At 38.6% G+C, this 21,038-nt stretch overlaps 1 protein-coding gene across 3 annotated transcripts in view; it reads right to left on the bottom strand.

Annotated features, from left to right (window-relative positions):
• The window catches only part of tenm2a (teneurin transmembrane protein 2a), a 397,797-nt gene that overhangs the window by 224,556 nt on the left and 152,203 nt on the right, over positions 1-21,038 (bottom strand). For all 3 annotated transcript variants that reach the window (XM_059515536.1, XM_059515537.1, XM_059515538.1), the window contains one exon: positions 5,138-5,437. In XM_059515536.1, coding sequence (XP_059371519.1) covers positions 5,138-5,366 — 229 coding nt within the window. In that variant the 5' untranslated portion in view covers positions 5,367-5,437. The remainder of the gene's footprint in view (positions 1-5,137; positions 5,438-21,038) is intronic.

Raw genomic sequence — 21,038 nt, 5'->3', positions numbered from 1 at the left:
CAGAGGCGGCGTCTGAAGCTTCAGGGACACTAGAAACCAATTCCCAAGCCATCAATGAGCAAACAAGAAAACTCTCAGCTGTCTCAAGGTTGATGTGAAAAGAGTTTCATGGTGTTGGGGAGAGTGGTCGAGGCTACAGGGCAATGAGAAATAGAATGTGACGAGGACAGCGAGAGACAGAGACTGCATTTAATCTCACAGTCTTTTATATTTAATACCCCCCAGGTCCTTTTGTTCTCCCTTTGATCTTTTCCTGCCTAGATTTAGTGCGATACACCAACAAAGCACAGAATCAACAAAATAAAATAATCAATGAAATGTGTGACTTGACAGCTTATTCCACATCAAAACAGCAGCTGTGGGGTGATGAGAGAGGGACGGAGAGGGAAAAGTCGAGTACAATGTCACAAACAAACTGCTGAACTGAATATGACGAGCTCCTTCTTGCTTCTCTCTGAATACCACACGCAAGCTATCTGCTTGTTATAGATCGCTCATAAAGTAGGTATTATGGGTTAGGCATGGTGCTGTGGTCCTCTAAAATCCACAACAGAGCCTGTAACGTTTGGAACAAGAACCAACACACAAATCCAGGATCAAACTGGATCCAAACAAACACCCAGAGGGACTGCTAAAGCTCCTGATGTGAAACTCATTAGTTCGGCAACTAATTGCCATTCTGTGCGGCATGACAAGTGATGACAGTCTATAAAAGCCCCAGATGCACATTTAATACAGTCAGGTACGACTGTCGATTGATTAAAGAGTTCATTTTATTTATTTATTTTTTAATTTATAATTAATTGCACCAATCTAACAAATTAAATTAGCCTCCCTACCAAAAAAAAAAAAAAAAAAGTGCTGTTTTTAGTGGCCACAACAAAAATGCTGAGAAGCAACAAATAAAGCTTGCTGCAGTTGATGGTGTTGCAGGATGGGCCGCCTTTACTGAAGGCCTGTGCAGACACAGATGTGCCTCTATAGACGCAGATGTGCCCCTGCAGGGGTGTGAAGACATAGAGGGATGGAGAGTGATGGAACATTCGATCTACTGCCCTACTGCTTGCAGCTGGACCATACGCTTGAGAGCCACCAGTGAGCCAAAGAGCCCAGCTCAGTTTTCATTTTCACCTAACAGGGGCCATTACTGAGACGTCTAACACATCTGTTTATAGAAATAAGCGGCCAGATCAATTATAATCAAAGCACGGGATAGTAGGAATCTACCTCACCTCATCAATTCAATACTGTGTCATTTACAACCATTTTGACTGATTAAGTGCAATTTTCCACTGTTCTGGCTAAAATGTCACTCCTAACAAATAACTGTAAATTACTTAAAGGGATAGTCCACACAACAATGGAAATTCTGGCAGTGTTTACTCCATTATTTACTTATTTACAATCCCCATGTTGTTCCAAATCTATATGCATTTTTGTTTTTAATCTGTGGAACCGAAAATTATATTTGGTTTCGGTTCCCAGTATTTTTTGTTTATATAATGGAAGTCAATAGGAACTAAAAGAGTTTGGTCACCTACATTCTTAAATATCTTCTATCATGTTCCACAGAAAAAGAAAAGAAAAAAAGAGTTGCCTATATATGTTTGGATGGGTTGTCCTTTAACTATAATTCAAAAGTGGACAGATGATATGTGTGTGCATGGAGTTTTGTATATTTTTGACTGAAATAATTATTTTAAATATGGATATAATTGGCTATTTCTGGCTAAATGTAAATAAACACAATGTTTGCCTTCTTATTCTTCTTCTTCATTTGTGATCTTAATGAAATTGCTAAGATCTGATAACTACTAAGACCTTTAAAAATAATTACAACTTGAAAACTGGTTGAATAAATCAATTAGGATGTGCTGCTATTAAAATTCTTAATTGCTATTAAAAACATTTTAAATATATTTTATAATTATTTCAGACTTTTTTTGTCATTTTCCAGTAACAAATTTGTTATTAAAATGTTCTACTATTTAGTGTAGATAAAATGCTAACAATAAAACACTAAAAATCTAAATCACTTGTTTTAAATGTTTTAAAAGTGAATCATCATCAGAAATAGAAGTTCAATTTGAGATTTGCTAAGAATTACATTTAAATTAATTATATTAATTATAAGTTATTTATTTTTTATTAATTTATTCTCATTATTATGATTATTTTATTTTTATTAAGATTACCTTTAAGTGAGTGTTAGATGATGGCAAATTATGAACTGGAAACAATCATGACCAATTAAGTATGAATGAATGAATGAATGAATGAATGAATGAATGAATGAATGAACGAATGAGGAAGATGATAGCAGCAAAAGTAACATTTATCTCTAAAAATACAACATATAGTCCACGCAAAAAAAAAAAAAGTCCTCCATGAATGCTTTAAGTACAGTATTAATGTTGTCTGATTGACAATGCTGACCTGTGAGTATGTCCTCATATCCCACAGAGCAAAGAGACTTAAAGTGTAGAGCATTAAGAGTCAAATCTGCTCTCAGCGTGACTCTGAGGAGCATTAGGAGCATGCAGCGTCTACAAACACCAAATGGAGTCAGAGTGAAAGGTCGGACTGTTCATTCGGACAGAAAATAGCTCTCTTAAAAAGTTTAAAAGTAATATTTTGCTTCCTCTCTGTGCAACCGTTAACGTGGGCCGTGATGACTATGTGAGTGAGCGGGAGAGAGCAGTGTAATTTGGCAGTGCCCTTTGAGTGCTGTTACATATGGCCCCTGCACGCTGTTAGTCTCCCGTGGCAACACTTCCCACGGATGCATCTGCAGTCAGTGAGCCACTATCGCCTTAAGTAGCCGGGCGGCATCAATCTGACGGCCACCAACTCTCTGCTTCTCCACAGCCGCTGCACCTGTCAGTCTGTCTATCTGTCTATCTGTCCTCCCTCCATCCAGTTCCCTACACCTACCCATAATTCTTGCTCACTGTCACTGTCACCACATGTCCCCGAGGGACCGCAGGCCACTCCACCCCGGGCTGTGAGAACTCTGGGATCTGTTGTCAGCGGTGCAGTGCTAAGTGCTGTGGCAAGAAGCAGTTGAATGGAGGGAGAGAAAAGAGGCTGGAATCTCTCCAGCGGGTTTGTCTTCCTCTTTCACTTGTTCTGGCTGTGATCAATGACATGGAATCCATTTGGGTGCAATCAATGCGGCACCGGCAGCGGCTCACGCAGAGGACGACTCGTGGGCCTGACACCACCTTTTTCAAAGATGACCCATCCGTGGCTTCGCTCCGGATCCACGGCAGCCTGCTCATTACAACGCCAAAGAACTTGCTCTCGCTTCCTGTTACTGCTTCCTTTCTTAGCCAGCCTTAGGTGAAGTGGTTGACTTCTCTTATTAGCATCAAAGGCATTCAAAAAAAGGACATAAAAAGATTTAACAAGGGGAAACACATCTGAACCAATCAGCGGAGTCTGAGCTAGTAAGCCAGTCACCTTCAATCAAACGGCTGCTGCTATTTTTGCATGCATCTGTAGTTTGGCACTGTGCCGAACATCCCTGCATAGAGTCAGCAACAAGTCTACAGCCTGAGGCATGAAGTGGGTCGACCGACATAAGTTATAAGACGGCTGAGACTGAACAGGTGACGGCGGATCAGTTGCATCAATCTGAGGATCGTCTGAGGACACATTTGAAGCAGCAGGGGGCGGAATTGGAGGTACTTCCTGTAACTGAAATAACCGCTCTGCGATCGGGTTGCATCTTTTCTCCAGCAGCATGCGTAAACACAGAGCAGAGGGATTATCTACCAGTGACATGGCCTGCAACTGAATACACTGTCCTGCTTTTGTGTTTCACACCTTCACTGTACAACATATGTCATGTAGAAGCACAGATATCCATGTCCAAAAACATCTAATCACACTATCATCACCCTAACATTTTCTCTGCCCATACCCTAAAATAAGAGTGCAATTAAGTGATGTAAGTCTCTAACTAGGTGTGAGAATGTAAAGTGAACCATGATCTGATTTCAGAATGATTCCTGATATGTCTAAATTTGGTCTTTTTTATAAGCAAAACGCAGTGGATATACACGGCCAAAACAGTCTTTAAGACTGAACCATCTTTTTTTTGTTGTTGGCAGAGTTACAGTATGCTGCGTTTTTAAAGCAGACCTATAATTGATTTGATTTTTCCCTTTAATTTCAATTTAGTAACATGTTAAGTGGCCCTTTACATTTACAAAACAATTTGAGTTATGATCAAAACAGAACATTTATAAAATCCTTTGAAACACTGTACAACATTTGCACCTTTATGAGATTTATAAATTTATACTTTTAACTGTAGCATGCAAGACTCAAATGACTGGATGGACTAGTTAGCATACTCATGGCTAAAGTTTCTGTTATCACACTTTGTCTCAAGTGCACACATAATAGCCACCAAGCAAATCTGGTCTAAAACAAAACCTAACCATCACATTTTTGATTGATTTACAGTAAAGTTAAACTAAACTGTGTGTAATTTGGTAATTTAGTGCTAAACATTGTGCATATGTCATAATTAAAGTGAATTATTGTACAATATGTTATATATACATTTTCATTCAAAAGTCTGGAGTCTCCAAGATTGAAAATAATAATAAAAATGAATGAATTAAAATGATGCTCACCAAGGCAAAGCTGTATTTATTTGATGATAAATACAGTGTACAATATTATTACAATAATATTATAATATTAAATATTTAATATTTCTATGTATGATTCATTGTACTGAATTATCAGCAGCCATTAGTTTCACATGATTCAAGAAATCATTTTCTTATTATATTATATTTCTTACCATTGTTGATAGAAAGTACCAAAGAACAGCATTTATTTAAAATAAACTTCTTTTGTAACATTAAAAATATTTTTCTTGTCAACTGTGATCAACTGAATGCATCCTTAATATATAAAAGTAATAATTTTTGTCAAAATAGTAGATAAAAAAAACGAATAAATAAATACTGTATATATATATATATATATATATATATATATATATATATATATATATATATATATATATATATCACTTGTATGCTGGCCAATTCTGTGTAGCAAATATGCTGTTTATGTGAGCATGTCTATACCTTGTGGTATATTTTGGTGTTTTTACCTCCTTGTCTGGTGAACTCATCTGCTTCATGATGCACCAGGTCAGTCACACATCCCCCATAATGCAGGCGTGACTCATGATCGAAAGCCTTCAGGGTCTCGCTGGAGCTGTAGGACTTCTGGGTGGGTACGCGACATTCGTCGTGGTCCAGGGAGGAGGTGGTGAACTGGAAATCTTTCCCACAGCGGCCGTGGGTCAGTGTACGGTGCCTGCGCTCCTTCAGATCCATGACAGCTGCTGCAGCCCAATGATCAGATCAGTCTGCAAGGTGGAGGTCTCAACAGCTGTACAGTCCTTCACCTGGTAATACAAGACAACACAAATCAATAGAGTACAAAATATATATTCCCTGATGAAACGACCAGCATGGATTGCTGATTTGAGCTGGTTAGTGCTGGTACTGCCAGCGGAACAACATAGCCATAGCCAAGCAAATCTCATCCAGATAAGCTTTCCTTGAAAATCTTACTGACTAATGAAGTTTCAACAGCACTAGAGCATTCAAAATGCAAGCAAAACAGAATCAGAACTGATACGAGCAATTAACTGCACCTACCTAAGAAAGCACCAGGCTATATAAGATGACTAAATGGGTTGAGGATATGTTTAGTGGTAGGTTTGGTATGAGTACCTAGTTATTACCCATTTTTTTTTAGATTAGATTAGATTAGATTCAACTTTATTGTCACTGCACATGTAAGGTACAAGGCAACGAAATGCAGTTAGCATCTAACCAAAAGTGCAATAAGCAGTAAGTAAAGAATATAAAAGGTCTACAATATGTACAATAACTATACAGATAAGTATTATGGACATAATTTACAGATTTTAAATACTATTAGCATGATATACAGATAGGTGTACTATGAACATACTATACAGATGGATTATGTAAAACTGTATAGGCAGGACTATGAACATATTAACATAATTTACACTATTGCAATGGACAGTAAAGTGCATAGAAAATATTTCAGTGTGCAAATGGATTATTCAGTATTCCTGGATGAACAGACAGTAGTGCAAGTAATAACAAGTAACTGTTTTTTTGCTTGTTGTAAATAAATAAATCAGTCAGATGTAGTGTTGAAGAGGGGGAGGAGTCTGTGTGTGTGGTGATGAGGGGTATCAGAGGGCAGAGTTCAGCAAGGAGACAGCTTTAGGGAAAAAGCTGTTCCTGAATCTTGTGGTCCTTGTCCGGAGGCTTCTGAAGCGCCTCCCAGAGGGCAGGAGGTTAAACAGTCCGTGGTCAGGGTGAGAGGAGTCCTTGAGAATGCTACGAGCTCATCGTAGACAGCGTTTCCTCTGGATGTCCTCAAGAGCAGGAAGTGGTGTCCCTGTGATGCGTTGGGCAGTTTTCACCAGCTTCTGCAGTGCTTTGCGGTCAGCCACTGAGCAGTTCCCATACCAGACTGTGATGCAACTGGTCAGGATGCTCTCGATTGCACACCGGTAAAAGTTCACCAGGATGGCTGAAGACAGCTGGTTCTTTTTCAGTGTCCTGAGGAAGAAAAGGCGCTAGTGAGCCTTTTTGACCAGGCTGGAGGTGTTTGTGGCCCAGGACAGGTCCTCCGAGATGGTGGTTTCCAGGAACTTGAAGCTGGAGACACGTTCAACAACCATCCCGTTAATGTGGATGGGGTCATGCGTGCTTCCTTTCTTCTTCCTGAAGTCCACAATGAGCTCCTTAGTCTTATTGGTGTTAAGGAGCAGGTTATTGTCAGCGCACCATGTGGCCAGGTGCTGTACCTCTTCCCTGTAGGCAGTCTCATTGTTGTCTGTGATGAGCCCAATCACCGTGGTGTCGTCTGCAAACTTGATGGAGTTGGATCCATGCACAGGCTTGCAGTCATGGGTGTAAAGGGAGTAAAGGAATGGGCTCAGCACACAGCCCTGTGGTACGCCAGTGTTAAGTGTGAGAGGGAGGTGTTAATGTCAAGGTCTCCATGTTTTGTGGTCAGCTTGGAGGGCATGACGGTGTTTAATGCTGAACTGAAGTCAACAAACAACATCCTAACATACGTATTGTGTATTTTTGTAATTACTATAATAAGTACTTGAGGAACAGAACTGTAAAAAAGGTCTACCAACATGTATCTTTGCTACATGGTGCATTCATAAAAAAAAAAAAACGGGAAAAACACCTAAACCAAAAGAAGCCGCTGTCATTACAGCCATAATCACAGATAAAATGTGAGCAGGAACTGAGACGTGTGGAGGAGTGAAGTCATGATGCCGATGAAGAATGAGTGATAGAGTGAAAAAGAGGAGAAGGGGGTGGAGAAAGGAAATGACTTGAGGGCATTGCAAGTCTCTCCCTCATTATCGCAGACAGAGTGAGAAAAGCTCCCTCTGTGGCCGTGAGAGGATAATCACAGATGCCTGGATGTGCCGCAGAAAACAGAGAACCGAACACATCCCGGCCTGATCGTATCACACGCTCACACACAAAAAACACCAGCACTAATCTATTTTAAATCCTGTGCATGCTGGCTGAGACGCTACCCCAGTCCTGAACTATCAAAGATGAGAACCAACTTTCTTTTCTTTTTTCTTTTTTTGTGCTTTTAATGTTAAAATATTATAATAATTGCTAAAGTAAAATATTATTTTGTATTTTGGGGGGTTTATAATAATATGAATTAATTTTATTACTGTGAACTTTATTATTATTATTAATTAAACTCAGTAATGAACCACATGGTATTATGTGATTAACTGTTGTAAGTTGATTTAATCATAAAAGCACTACAATTCAGAAGTTTGGGGTATTTTTTATGTGATTAAATGTGTTTGTTTACATTAGCTGTGACTAATTTAATCATAAGTATATTACCATTAAAACAATTGGTGTAAGAAATAAATTAATAATTTAAGTGAGCAAGGACGCATTAAAAAAAGATTAAAATGACAAAAATGACATTTATAAAATATTTACATTTCAAATAAGTGATGTTGCAAAGAACCCCCCCCCCCCCCCAAAAAAAAAACAGGTTTTCAAAAATGGTAAGCAGAAATATTTACTGATCACAGGATCAACATTAGAATGATTTCTGAAAGATCATGTGACTAAAATTAAGCTTCATAATCAAAGGAATAAACCACATTTCTAGATATATTAAACAGAATACTGTTATTTTAAATCTTACTGTACTATTACTGTTTTAGTGTATTTTGAGCAAATAAATGTAGCCTTGGTAAGATTTTCTTTTTATTATTATTATTATGGTCAATCCTTGTTTGGGCCATGGAAAGATGCGCTTTTTGGAGATAGAGGGGTGTTTGATAAGCATAAACTCAAAACACACAAACAAATGGTGAATTTATATAGAGTACGTAATCTCAAAAATAAAATACAAACATTTTCTCTGGAAATTTTTTAATTCGCCTGTCAGTGTGCAGGTTATCAGAGGCCATGTCTCTGACACAAATACCATTCTAACTGCATGATTCAACAGTTTCAGCATGAAAGCGAATTGACAGTATTTAGACACTAATTAAATGTAAATTAACCCACACTAGTCCAGCTGTAGGCAATCCTTCCTCCCCAAACACGCACAGTTATTATACCTGACCCATCTGAGTACAGAGAACGTCAGAGATAACTTTAGCCGGCCCCTATGTGCCTGTCTGTTTTACTAAGTGCGGTCAGAACAAACTCGGCCTGCTCCTATCCCCCTCAACAAGCGCTCTCCATGCTGTTCCTCCTGCATTAGCTTGATTGGAGGAGAAGTCCACCGCCCCAGGGACGGTCCGGCATTCGGTGCAGAGAGAATTATATTTTCTTGCACGGCAACAGATCGTTACATAACAACACGGCCACTAGCTGTCCTGCACATACTGAAAATAATTGAATATGCAGAGGAAAAATAATCAGGTCACCTAACGCGATAATTATTTACTGCAAAACACTCGCATAAAAGAATGAGAGAGACAAAGCGTGCGACAGTGGCTTAATGCGGATTCATTAAAGGAGACTATAAGGTCATTTTAAGATTTGCCTCCAGTGTCTGTTGATTAGAAGCGGATATTTAATGTTTCTAAAGGCCTCATTATGGGCTAAAATAAAACATTCAATCACTGAGGCCATTAACGGTTCAGAATGGAGGTGTTTACTATGGCGAATATAAAATGGATTATGGAACGCAGGAGAAGTCTTTGTTTGCAAATGAATGACCAGTTACCGTATATATATGTATGTTCAAATACGAAATTGTCCATTTCAAGTTCTTCTTTTCATTTCACCTGACCTTTCTTCACTCCACCAGGCCTGCACTAGGAAGCTTTGTTGATGTCTAGAGTGGGTTATTTGGTCAGCCACAGGGAACTGGGGCCGTTCAGAGCACTGATTTAAGGTGCAGTGACATTGTAGGTTTCTGCGAGAGCGTCACATGCGCGGGTGTGTGGATGGAGGAAGGGTTGGTTAAAGAAGGGCCCTGGGGCTGCTCCAACACCACAGTGGTAAGATATTGCAATGGTGTGGAGGAGAACCGGGTCAATATGAGCCCAGGCTGCAGCACAACCAGGTCAGTCTTCCCATACATTAAAGGCGGTGGAGGAGAAGTGAGCCCTCAGGGATCAGAGCAGATCCTGTCTTCCTCTCCTCAGGCTCAGCCCACTGATACTCCCTCCTCCACAGGACAGCCATCCTCCCCAGAGAGAGAGATGGGGGATGTGTTGAAGACAGAACCATGGAGTGAAGAGAAACAACAGGATGGTGGAAGAATCTAGGACAGGTGTCTTCCATCTATCATCTATCCACACAACTGTTGTTTGCATGTGTGTACCCACATGGATGTTTGCTAAAAGCAGTAAACACACTTGAGAGAACACACATTTAAACAGATGAATGAACATTGAATGTCAGTTTAAGAATCTGTGCTCACCTTCTTTAAACACACAAAATGCCAGTCACAATCTATGTGAGACACGGGCAAGCAATGGATGCCAGAGAACAGAGAATGTAAATAAAACAGCAGTGCAGACCATGAAATAGCAGCTGAACTGAAGGCTTTACAGGAGAACGATGGAAGTGTTTTGAGTTAATCTGAAAAATTACAGAGGCAAAATTGTGGCACGTCGAAGAGCTTCCGCCTAAATTGAACTTTCAAGGGCGAGAGCTTAAAAATGACACGGGTCTCTGCAGAGACAGCTCAGTATGAAAAATCTGACTGCTACAGAGAGATCACAAAGCATTTAAGCTGTGAGCACTCTTATCAACATAAAGACATAAACAAACCCTTAACCTCGGAGATTCAGAAATTGAGGCTTCATTGTAAATAATGACATAATGTTCTATTTAAGATGGCAGAGTCACATTCTAGTCTAAATGTCTGCACCAGCAATATTAAACTCAGAATAATATACATAGACAAACACGGCCCTGAACTATCATCACAGTTTATGGTCTGTGGCTTCTAACGCTTCAAAAATATAGCTATTACTTGAGTAACTACAAACTGTCAAGCTGAAACATTACAAGGTATTTTTATCTGAGACTGCAGTACTTATTAAATGAAAGGTATCTTTCTTGCTTTTGAAATTAATTTAAATGACATAAAGTGAATCTATGAACATACAAAGACTTACATCAATCAGTAATAACTTGACCTATTCTTCTGTAATTCAGCAAATGAAAGCTTTTTATCTGCATTATTCTAGGCCAGACAGTGGCTATACAGCAGGTACAAGTCTTTCACTCACAAATATTATGTATGAAATAGAGATTATTTTGACCATTTGTTTGATGTCACTAGTGGCACAGAAATTACAAATGATTTTATCAGTGTCCAAATATTGGTTACACTTTATATTAATAGTAAATTTTAAACTAACTGTAAGTCATTTTGCAACTTCATGGAAAAAAAAGGAGGAAGTCAGAGGGGAGAGTTCCTCTGCATGTGGAGCATACAGACGTGTGTTTTATCTGCACTGTAATTTTAACGTATGACATTAGTGCCTTTATTTAACAGACAGATAAGAGGAACAGATCTGAAATTGTGCCGCAGCCTTGATGGCAAGGCAAAACAGAAGAGAGGAAACTTTGTGGCTTTTGATTAAGATTTTAATGAGTGCATCCTTTCCCAGGCAGGGGTCATTAATCATGTCCTATACGGAGGTATGACCGACAGGATAGGGTCTGTGCATGGCAGTTTTCAGCTGGAAACAGGCCGCCATTTTAGGCCCACACATGACCAAATTCTAGTAATGTACTTATGCTCAATTCTTCCCTCTTGTTTTCTCTCTCTCTTGCGCCATCTCTCTCTCTCACTCTCTCTCTCTCTCTCTCTCTCTCTCACCATATATATATATATACACTAGTCAACATTTGATTTGAATAAAATCTTTCAGCAAAGTTGTCCTAAAACCTAAAACCAAAATGTGTTCTTGATACATGCTTGATCTTGAACATACAGGTGCTGGTCATATAATTAGAATATCATCAAAAAGTTGATTTATTTAACTAATTCCATTCAAAAAGTGAAACTTGTATATTATATTCATTCATTACACACAGACTGATATATTTCAAATGTTTATTATTTTGATTTTGATGATTATAACTGACAACTAAGGAAAATCCCAAATTCAGTATCTCAGAAAATTTGAATTTTACTTAAGACCAATACAAAGAAAGGATTTTTAGAAATCTTGGCCAACTGAAAAGTATGAACATGAAAAGTATGAGAATGTACAGCACTCAATACGTAGTTGGGGCTCCTTTTTCCTGAATTACTGCAGCAATGCGGCGTGGCATGGAGTTGATCAGTCTGTGGCACTGCTCAGGTGTTATGAGAGCCCAGGTTGCTCTGATAGTGGCCTTTAGCTCTTCTGCATTGTTGGGTTTGGCATATCGCATCTTCCTCTTCACAATACCCCATAAATTTTCTATGGGGTTAAGGTCAGGCGAGTTTGCTGGCCAATTAAGAACAGAGATACCATGGTCCTTAAACCAGGTACTGGTAGCTTTGGCACTGTGTGCAGGGACCAAGTCCTGTTGGAAAATGAAATCTGCATCTCCATAAAGTTGGTCAGCAGCAGGAAGCATGAAGTGCTCTAAAACTTCCTGGTATACGGCTGTGTTGACTTTGGACCTCAAAAAACACAGTGGACCAACACCAGCAGATGACATAGCACCCCAAACCATCACTGACTGTGGAAACTTTACACTGGACCTCAAGCAACGTGGATTGCGTGCCTCTCCTCTCTTCCTCCAGACTCTGGGACCCTGATTCCCAAAGGAAATGCAAAATGTACTTTCATCAGAGAACATAACTTTAGACAACTCAGCACCAGTCCAGTCCTTTTTGCCATTAGCCCAGGCGAGACACTTCTGACGCTGTCTGTTGTTCAAGAGTGGCTTGACACAAGGAATGCAACAGCTTTTCAGTTGGCCAAGATTTCCTTTCCTTTCAAAAATCCTTTCTTTGTATTGGTCTTAAGTAATTTTCTTAAGTAATATTATAATATAAGTAATATTATCAGTAATATATAATGCATAATTATGCATTAAATTTTAATGATACATATTGTAATATAACACATATATGAGATATATTTTAATATTACACATATATCACATATATATGAGAAAATATCCCGTGTGCGCCAATTGTGTGGACAAAAATGCCTTGTTGATGTCAGAGGTCAGAGGAGAATGGGCAGACTGGTTGGAGATGATAGAAAGGCAACAGTAACTCAAATAACCACTCATTACAACCAAGGTATGCAGAATACCATCTTCAAACAAACAACACATCGAACCCTGAAGCATACAGGCTACAGCAGCAGAAGACCACACCGGGTGCCATTCCTGTCAGCTAAGACCAGGAAAGGGAAGCTACAATTTCCACAGGCTCACCAAAATTGGAAAACATAAGACTGGAAAAACATTTCCTGGTCTAATGAGTCTCGATTTCTGCTGCGACATTCAGATGGTAGGGTAAAATTTGGCGTAAAGAACATGAAAACATGGATCCAACTTGCCTTGTCATCAACGGTAATAGTGTAGGGGATTTTTTCTTGGCACAATTTTGGCCACTTAATACCATTTGAGCATCATTTAAACGCCACAGCCTACCTGAGTATTGTTGCTGACCATGTCCATCCCTTTATGACTACACATCTTCTGATGGCTACTTCCAGCAGGATAATGCACCATGTCACAAAGCTCAAAACATCTCAGACTGGTTTCTTGAACATAGCAATAAGTTCACTTCACTCAAATGGCCTCCACAGTCACCAGATCTCAACCCAATAGAGCAGCTTTGGGATGTGGTGGAACGGGAGATTCGCATCATGGATGTGCAGCCGACAATTCTGCAGCAACTATCTGATGCTATTATGTCAATATGGACCAAGATCCATGAGGAATGTTTCCAACACCTTGTGGAATCTATACCATGAAGAATTAAGGTAGTTCTGAAGGCAAAAGGAGGTCCAACCCGGTACTAGCAAGGTGTACCTAATAAAGTGGCCAGTGAGAGTATATATTAGTTATAAGTTTATAAGTATATACGTTTTTCGTGATTAATCACACAAAATGCAATAATGAATTCAAAAGTATATATATATATATATATATATATATATATATATATATATATATATATATATATATATATATATATAAACATAACATAATATATAATATATATAAATATAAATAATATAACATATTACAATTATATATTTTTTCATCCGTATTAACATCCTCTAATTGGTGATCTCAGTTGTCTTAATTGTCCATCAACCCCCTTATTCCACACTTTCACAAATAAGTGCAACAAGACAGGCTGTTTATTAGACTAATCACAAAATCAACATCCGGCCCATGCTCTCAGTTTCTTAATCTGCCTCTAAACAAAGGGATTTGAAGCAGTCAAGCTGCTGCAAGGGGAAACAGAGACAGCGCATAGCCTGGTCTGCTGGGAGTTTGAGTAATGACTTCCTTTACAGCTCCGGTGAGATTATGTCTAAACCCACGCCGCATCACGCACAAGCAGAATTACACGTACATTAACCTACAGCTCACGTAGGGTGAAATAACCTAGATGGCGCGGTGCTCCGCTGAGTGTTTCCAGCGCTGGAAAAAGGAATATCCAAGCACACTTCCTAATGTAAACGTTTCTTTTTTTCCTTTCAGCGAGGCGTGCAAACATATGCCGAGAGCCCGACGAGAAGTTCAGACGTTAAGAAAAGCTGACAAGCTTAACGCCTGCAACAACAGCAGTTGAGGAACACGAATAGCACCAGGTGAAAGCATGGCTCAGGAGCACAGGTGCACCTCCCATCTCCTCTCCACGTAACCTTGATGAGGGTTAAAGAGACGTTGGGACTTTGACACAGACGGTGCAGAGAGCAGACGGGAGCATGTGACCCACGGGCCATGCCAGGGCTGCCAGAGCCGGTCAGACGTCACCCGCCGGCACCTCCCAGCATTATTAAAACAATACACTTGACAGCCTCGTATCGTCATCTCGGGGAAGATTAGTAAATCTGTGTCACAGCTTGACATTCTTACCATCTGCTGGGCAAATTATTCAAATTTGCAATAAATGCCACCGTAGAGAGTGGTGATGCAGAGTAATTAGCAAACTGACAGAGGTGCCACGTTAAGGCTGAGTGAAGCTGCATTTTTCTACTGCCTTGTTGTTGGTTTTAATCTTCATATCACAGGACACGAGAAGGGCAGGGCAAAACATGTTAGAAAGCCACAGAAGCACTGTTTAAACACCTCCTGGGTAAATGACACGCGCGGCCAGGAGCCGAAATCTCTCCACGTTGAATAAATGCCAGTGGAGACACATTTCATGTGCGGGAAATGTCAGCGGGAGAGCCGCAAGTGGGCCGACTCATCTGCGGTCTTCATCAGGTGAATAGGACACCCCTCCTCATCATCGCAGCTCAATTTAGAAGGCGGTGATAAAAGCACCGAGATCACTTCACGCCCTCATTCTCTAATAAAAACCCACTGAAAACCCCAAGCTAAAAATACTGGACATTCAAGAACTGGCTCAGGATTGGCTCACAAATCTATTTATGAATTGTCTTTGTCATGATAACAACATAACAAATTTGTCATATTGACTAGGTTTATAAAATTTGTATGTTTTTCATCAACTAAAACGAGCTGAAAAAACCAAGGTCACCATTCCCTTGCATTATATGAAAAAATAATAAGTGGTGAACACCCTGATAAATCTACTTTTGTATTTCACTCAACTAATACAAGTTGGGAACAACACTACAGTTCAAAAGTTTGAGATCAGCGAGAAAATAATTCATTCATCAAGGATGCGTTAAATTGATCAAAAGTGCAGAAAAGTCATTTATAATGTTACACGTTATTTCTGTTTCAAGTAAAAGCTGTTCATTTGAACTTTATATTCATCAAACAATCCTTTAAAAAATATAATTTCCACAAAAACAGTAAGTAGCACAGCCGTTTCAACACTGATAATAATAAGTTTTATACATCAAATCATTATATTAGAATGATTTCTGAAGGATCATGTGACACTGAAGACTGCTTTTGCATCGCATGAATAAATTACATTTTAAAATATATTAAAATACTACTACTATTACAATGTTTATATATATACACACACATATATATATATTTGATCAACTATCTCTTTAATGTCAATGAAAACGTTCAAAATGTCTCTATATAGTTAATGAGTCTCATGGGTGTAATAAGGCAGTGTGACTGGTCACTAGAATAGCTTATTAAGCTAGTTTTCCCAGAATGCCTATGGGCCATGGGTCACCACACAACCTTGCACACATGACATCATAATCAGGGCCTAGTCGCAGTAAACAAGTCTGGAGGGAGGCAATTAATGTCCATCGGATGAAGAGTCACAGATGACTGAAGGTTGGTCTGGCCAAGGGACAGCTGAACCCAGAGGGCTCAATGAAAGAGGAAGGGAATATGCTGCACGCTCAGAAGACCGTTACCAACGGACGCCAGATCTTACAGTAGGAACTTCGAGATGGACCTGCATGATTAACAAGACAATAACGCTCACATCTCAATATGACAAAGAAAATATTGTGGTTGCGTAATGGCAGGTCTGTGAAAAATGTCTCACAATGGCAAACTGAATTAACATATTTATGCTTTTGAGTAATATGTGATGTATGTCACTGTACATCTGTGGCCAATATGTAATTTTCTGCAAACAGCAATAAACACAAAAATGCATTGCAAAACTATCAGAGAAGGTATTTGGTTTCATTATATACGCAGCACTGCTACTGAACAGATTGCTTGGCTACTAAAATAAATAAATAATGTTATGAAAAATGGTATGAATGAAATAAAATATGAAACTTTGTCTGATGGGATGCATGTATAGAGGCAAAACATGTTTTGATTAAATTTGCTACAAAACAAATCAAGCAGCTAGACACATATTCACTGACAGATGCATAAGAGGCTGTTGTTTGAAGGGCCACTGATGAAAAGATTGAACACAGGAAAAGTTTACACTAGAGTGACACTCAGTCTCAGTCGGCCCAGCACTGTTTTCCAAGGGCACTTCATCATTCCCAGCTGTGCAACGTGTATAATGTGCAGCATTCTCCTAGCATGTCCCATTTTATCTACAACCCAGTCCTGGATGCTGAAGAGCATGCTACATAAACAAGTGTCTTACAATTTATGACTTAACATCCTGCAAAGCAGTGACAACATTCACTGGCTCCTCTCTCTGTCGACCACCAACCCATTCCAACACTGTCTACACTTCCTCCCCCTCCGCCCACCCTGGTGTCACAGGACTGAAATTGCCTTTGGGGCCAATAGAAACACAGTTCCAGCTCCAATAACATAGTTCACTGGTCCAATTAAGCATGCTAGATTTAGCGTCATTAGGAGAGACATCTTTTGGAAGGAAGAAATTCGGGATGAAATGTAGGGTGCACCAGAGTGCAGAGAGCAGGAATGGCTGCCTTTTCCATATTTTCAACATAGCGGTGCATTTCACATTCAAAACAACACTAACAATAATATTTATTTATTTATGTATTATTTACTTATTTACTTGAAGCAAGTGTATAATTTTTAAAAACTAAGCTAATGAGAATAAAAGACTTAACATTATATATTACTGACCCTCAATTTATATATGATTTTTATTATAATAATAAAATAATATTAAAATCATTTTTTATAAAATAAAAAAAAATTGTTAATAACAATACTATTAATAGTAGTAGTAGTAGTAGTGGTAATAATTATTGTAAATAATTTGTATATATAAAAGCTATTTATTTATTTATGTATGGAGGGATGATGAACGTTTTATTCTTCTTTTTGTATCGATATTTTAATTATTTTTCTTTCTTTCTTTTTTTTTTTTGTATTTATGTCCAGCCTTATAAAAAGCTATTTGGCATGGCAGTATTTTAGCAATAAAGAGAGTGCTGTCGGCCATTCATCTCCACTAAACAAATGACCTCTAAGGTGGATTGATGAATGTGAACACATCACGGGTGACAGTGGAAGGTTAAGTGTGAGTGGGACCTCCAGGGAGGCCCGAGACAGTGGGTGTGAAGAGATCTGACCCTCAGCTGAAAAAGAAACTACACAATGCTTCAGGTCAAAGTCACTGGATCTCCCACTGATAACAGCCATTATGCCACAGCGGCCAGACTGTAAATCCAAGGACATCAACACAGCTAGTGCATGTTTCAAAAAGTCAGCTCAAAACTTCAGAAGTGAGCAACCTGTGCACAGTAACATAGGTATATTCTGGATACAGAGTAGGAAAAAAATGCAGTGGGAAACGTCGGTCTTGTAAAGCAGCAGTGTGACGTATTGTCATATTGATGAAAATGTTCAAATGTGCTCTTCCTCCACTACATGGGGGCCTTTGGGATTTCATGCTAAATGCACATCCACTAGTCACTTCGCAGTGTGACCTCCCAGTGAGAGCCTACAGATGATAGTGCTTTTTTATTTGTTTGTAATGTTAAAGCATTCCACAAATGGCAGAGTCAGTGGTGTAAATTGTGCGTACTTACATTTAGGCAATCGACAGAGCTCGTTACAACAAAACACAGTGTATAAATTTATTTAGAATGGCCTGAAAATCCAATACGCAAGTGGGAGGAAGTGAGAGAGAGGGAGAAATGGGCAGAAGCGCAGAGGGACCAATGGTAAAGTGAAGGAGACGCTGAGAAGGTAAATTGAAAACGTAAAAGATTGCACAGAAATTATCTCCCGTGAAGATGCTATTCTGAAAAACAAAAACAGAGGAACAATGGGAACAGGTATAGCACACTGCAAACAAAGAGCATCTGTCATTTTGTTGTGTTTCTAACTGCTTATTAAATAGGCCTGTAAATTGAAATAGACGGGAGCATGAATACATGACAAAGAGGTTAAGATGCATCCATTACATGTGAGGTGATGCTAAGGCAAATGTTTTTTTTGTTTTGTTTTTGCGCTGGTTTTGCAACCTTGAGATATTTATGAAACAGGATATTCAACTAGGACCAGCATAGGACAGGACATTATTAGATCGTAGGGAAAATAAAATTATAAAAATAATAATATACACTATTTTTGTTTAGTGTAATCATAAGTCAAAGTTGCTATTTGGTGTTTAAATCTTTTATACTAGCTTAATCTGCTCAATTACAATACATTTTGAATTCATTTCTCTCTTACCCTAGTCTTGCGGTGTCATATTAATTCCATGTTCCTAACTTAATTTATACCTGTTCCAGTTATATTTCTATTACTCTTTCCCCTTTTCTGTAGATAAATTTGCAAAAATGTCTTAAGGGACGTGCTCAGAAGCTTATTTCTCAGAAACATATTCATTAGTTGTGTCTTTCATCAGTTTATGAATTCTAAATGGAATTTTGGGATTATTATGTTTACGTTTGCATCTCAGGTGAATTGTCTTCAGAGAAACAAGGTGTCCTTGTAAAGTTCCTGAGTGCAAAAACTCAAAAAAAAAATAAAACATAAAAAAACAGGTCTTCGTTGATGAAAGGAAAAAAAAAAAAGCTGGAAGAGGGGATTGAGAGAGTGTGAAAGCAAAGAAAGTGTCTGATGCGGCCTCTGCAGTGAGAGCTCTGAGGGACCAGACGCCCTCTACAAAAGAATTGCTTATTTGATGAGAGCATTTTCTCCTAAACTAAATGTACTGCTACACTGCTTTTAAGTAATACAGCACAAATGATCTTCACTCTTCCATCAGTCTGGTCTCTCAGTCCCTCAATGGCAATGAAATTTTCTTTATTCGACTCTTGATTCTATGCTGGATGGACTAATTAAACAAAGGAAGAGTTTGAAGGGTGATTACGGCAGACTGATTAATCTCTGTAGAGTGAAAAGATTCAGGGTGGGCTCAAAAGAGTGTTTGAGAAAACGTTGCTTCATATTTTCACCTCCGACGTGGGATGTTGGGGTTATTAAACACACACACACAACACACACACACACACACACACACACACACACACACACACACACACACACACACACACACATTGTTCTCGCTCATGTGTTCCTACTCTAATTGTATCCACTCAGCATCACTTTCCATCCCCTTGTGCTTCCTTTCATTTTGTGTAAAGTCTTCCTCTGTCCCCGTGGCTGGCAGCACATGTCATCCTGCAGTAATTATCTTCACCCAGTCCGGAAAGTGACCTTCAGCAACTCTGAGAAACATACTAATCAGAGAGCAATTAGAGCAGATTTGTCAAAAGCAGGCAATGTGAGCCTCAACAGCGATCACTCCTTGCACGGGCCTGCTTCTAGTTAGTAAAGGGGTAGAGGTGTGCAAACATCCGGTGCTTGCACCACAGGGAATATATAAACCATGGACAGGAATCATTCTTGCAAATATTCTTTATTTTTAACAGAGAAGCGTGCATTTTTTTCCACCCTGATGCAACATGGACTCCTGCCCGAATCTGTGCTAAAGCTGTTCTAATAAGTGACCAAATAAAGGATTGTCTGGAAAAAAGGAACGAAAATTAAGCAAAACAAACAAACATAAAAATCTGTCAGTTGATAAATAAATCGCAATCAAATTACATAATGAATTATTACAAGGTCTGCTGATTATTTGTCAAGTACAGTTTACATAGTCAAGGCAGGGGGCATCGTTGTGTTAATTACTGATGTTTTCATTTAATTAATCTCACTAAATAAATGTGTTAAACTGACAAAACAAAACAAGATAAAAATTAAATAAAAAAGTCACTAATAAATGTTACACAAGCGAAACAGGACAGGATAAAAAAAGAAAATCTGAGCAAAGCAAAACAAAAAGTAAAAACGTATGGTCATCTAGAACAAAAGCATTCAAGCAAATCAAAACAAAATGTAAACACATACAGTATAGAAATATGGAACAAAACAAACAAACAAATAGAAAAGGTTTGCTGAGTATTTACAAGCAAAACAAAACAATACGATACAAGACAAGACAGGATAAAACAGCAGAGCAAGCAAAACAAAAAGTAAAAATGTAGGGATGTCTAGAACAAAACAAAAAAAGACAAGACAAGACAAACATTTAAGCAAAACAAAACAAAATGTACAAATTTATGGAAATATGTGACAAACCCCAAAAAATAAATAAACAAATAAGACAACACAAAACAAAACAAAACAGAACAAAAAACAAAACATCAATACAAATCAAAAAATAAAAATGTATGGGCAAACTAGGACAAGGGACTTGTTAAGAGTGTTGTCTATAATTTATGTAGTAACAAGCAACAGAAAGTACATTAGCTTGAATGCACAAGTAAGGAGACATGCGTACACACAGTGAGTGCCTATTCAAGATGTTTATCCTCTTGACATTTACAGCTGTTATGATCTAACATGTCTGTCTCTCCATTTTAATGACTAAAAGTGCTTATG

Source organism: Carassius carassius, chromosome 29, assembly GCF_963082965.1.
Source record: "Carassius carassius chromosome 29, fCarCar2.1, whole genome shotgun sequence".
NCBI classification, from domain to species: domain Eukaryota; kingdom Metazoa; phylum Chordata; class Actinopteri; order Cypriniformes; family Cyprinidae; genus Carassius; species Carassius carassius.
This window is presented reverse-complemented; position numbering and strand designations above follow the sequence as displayed.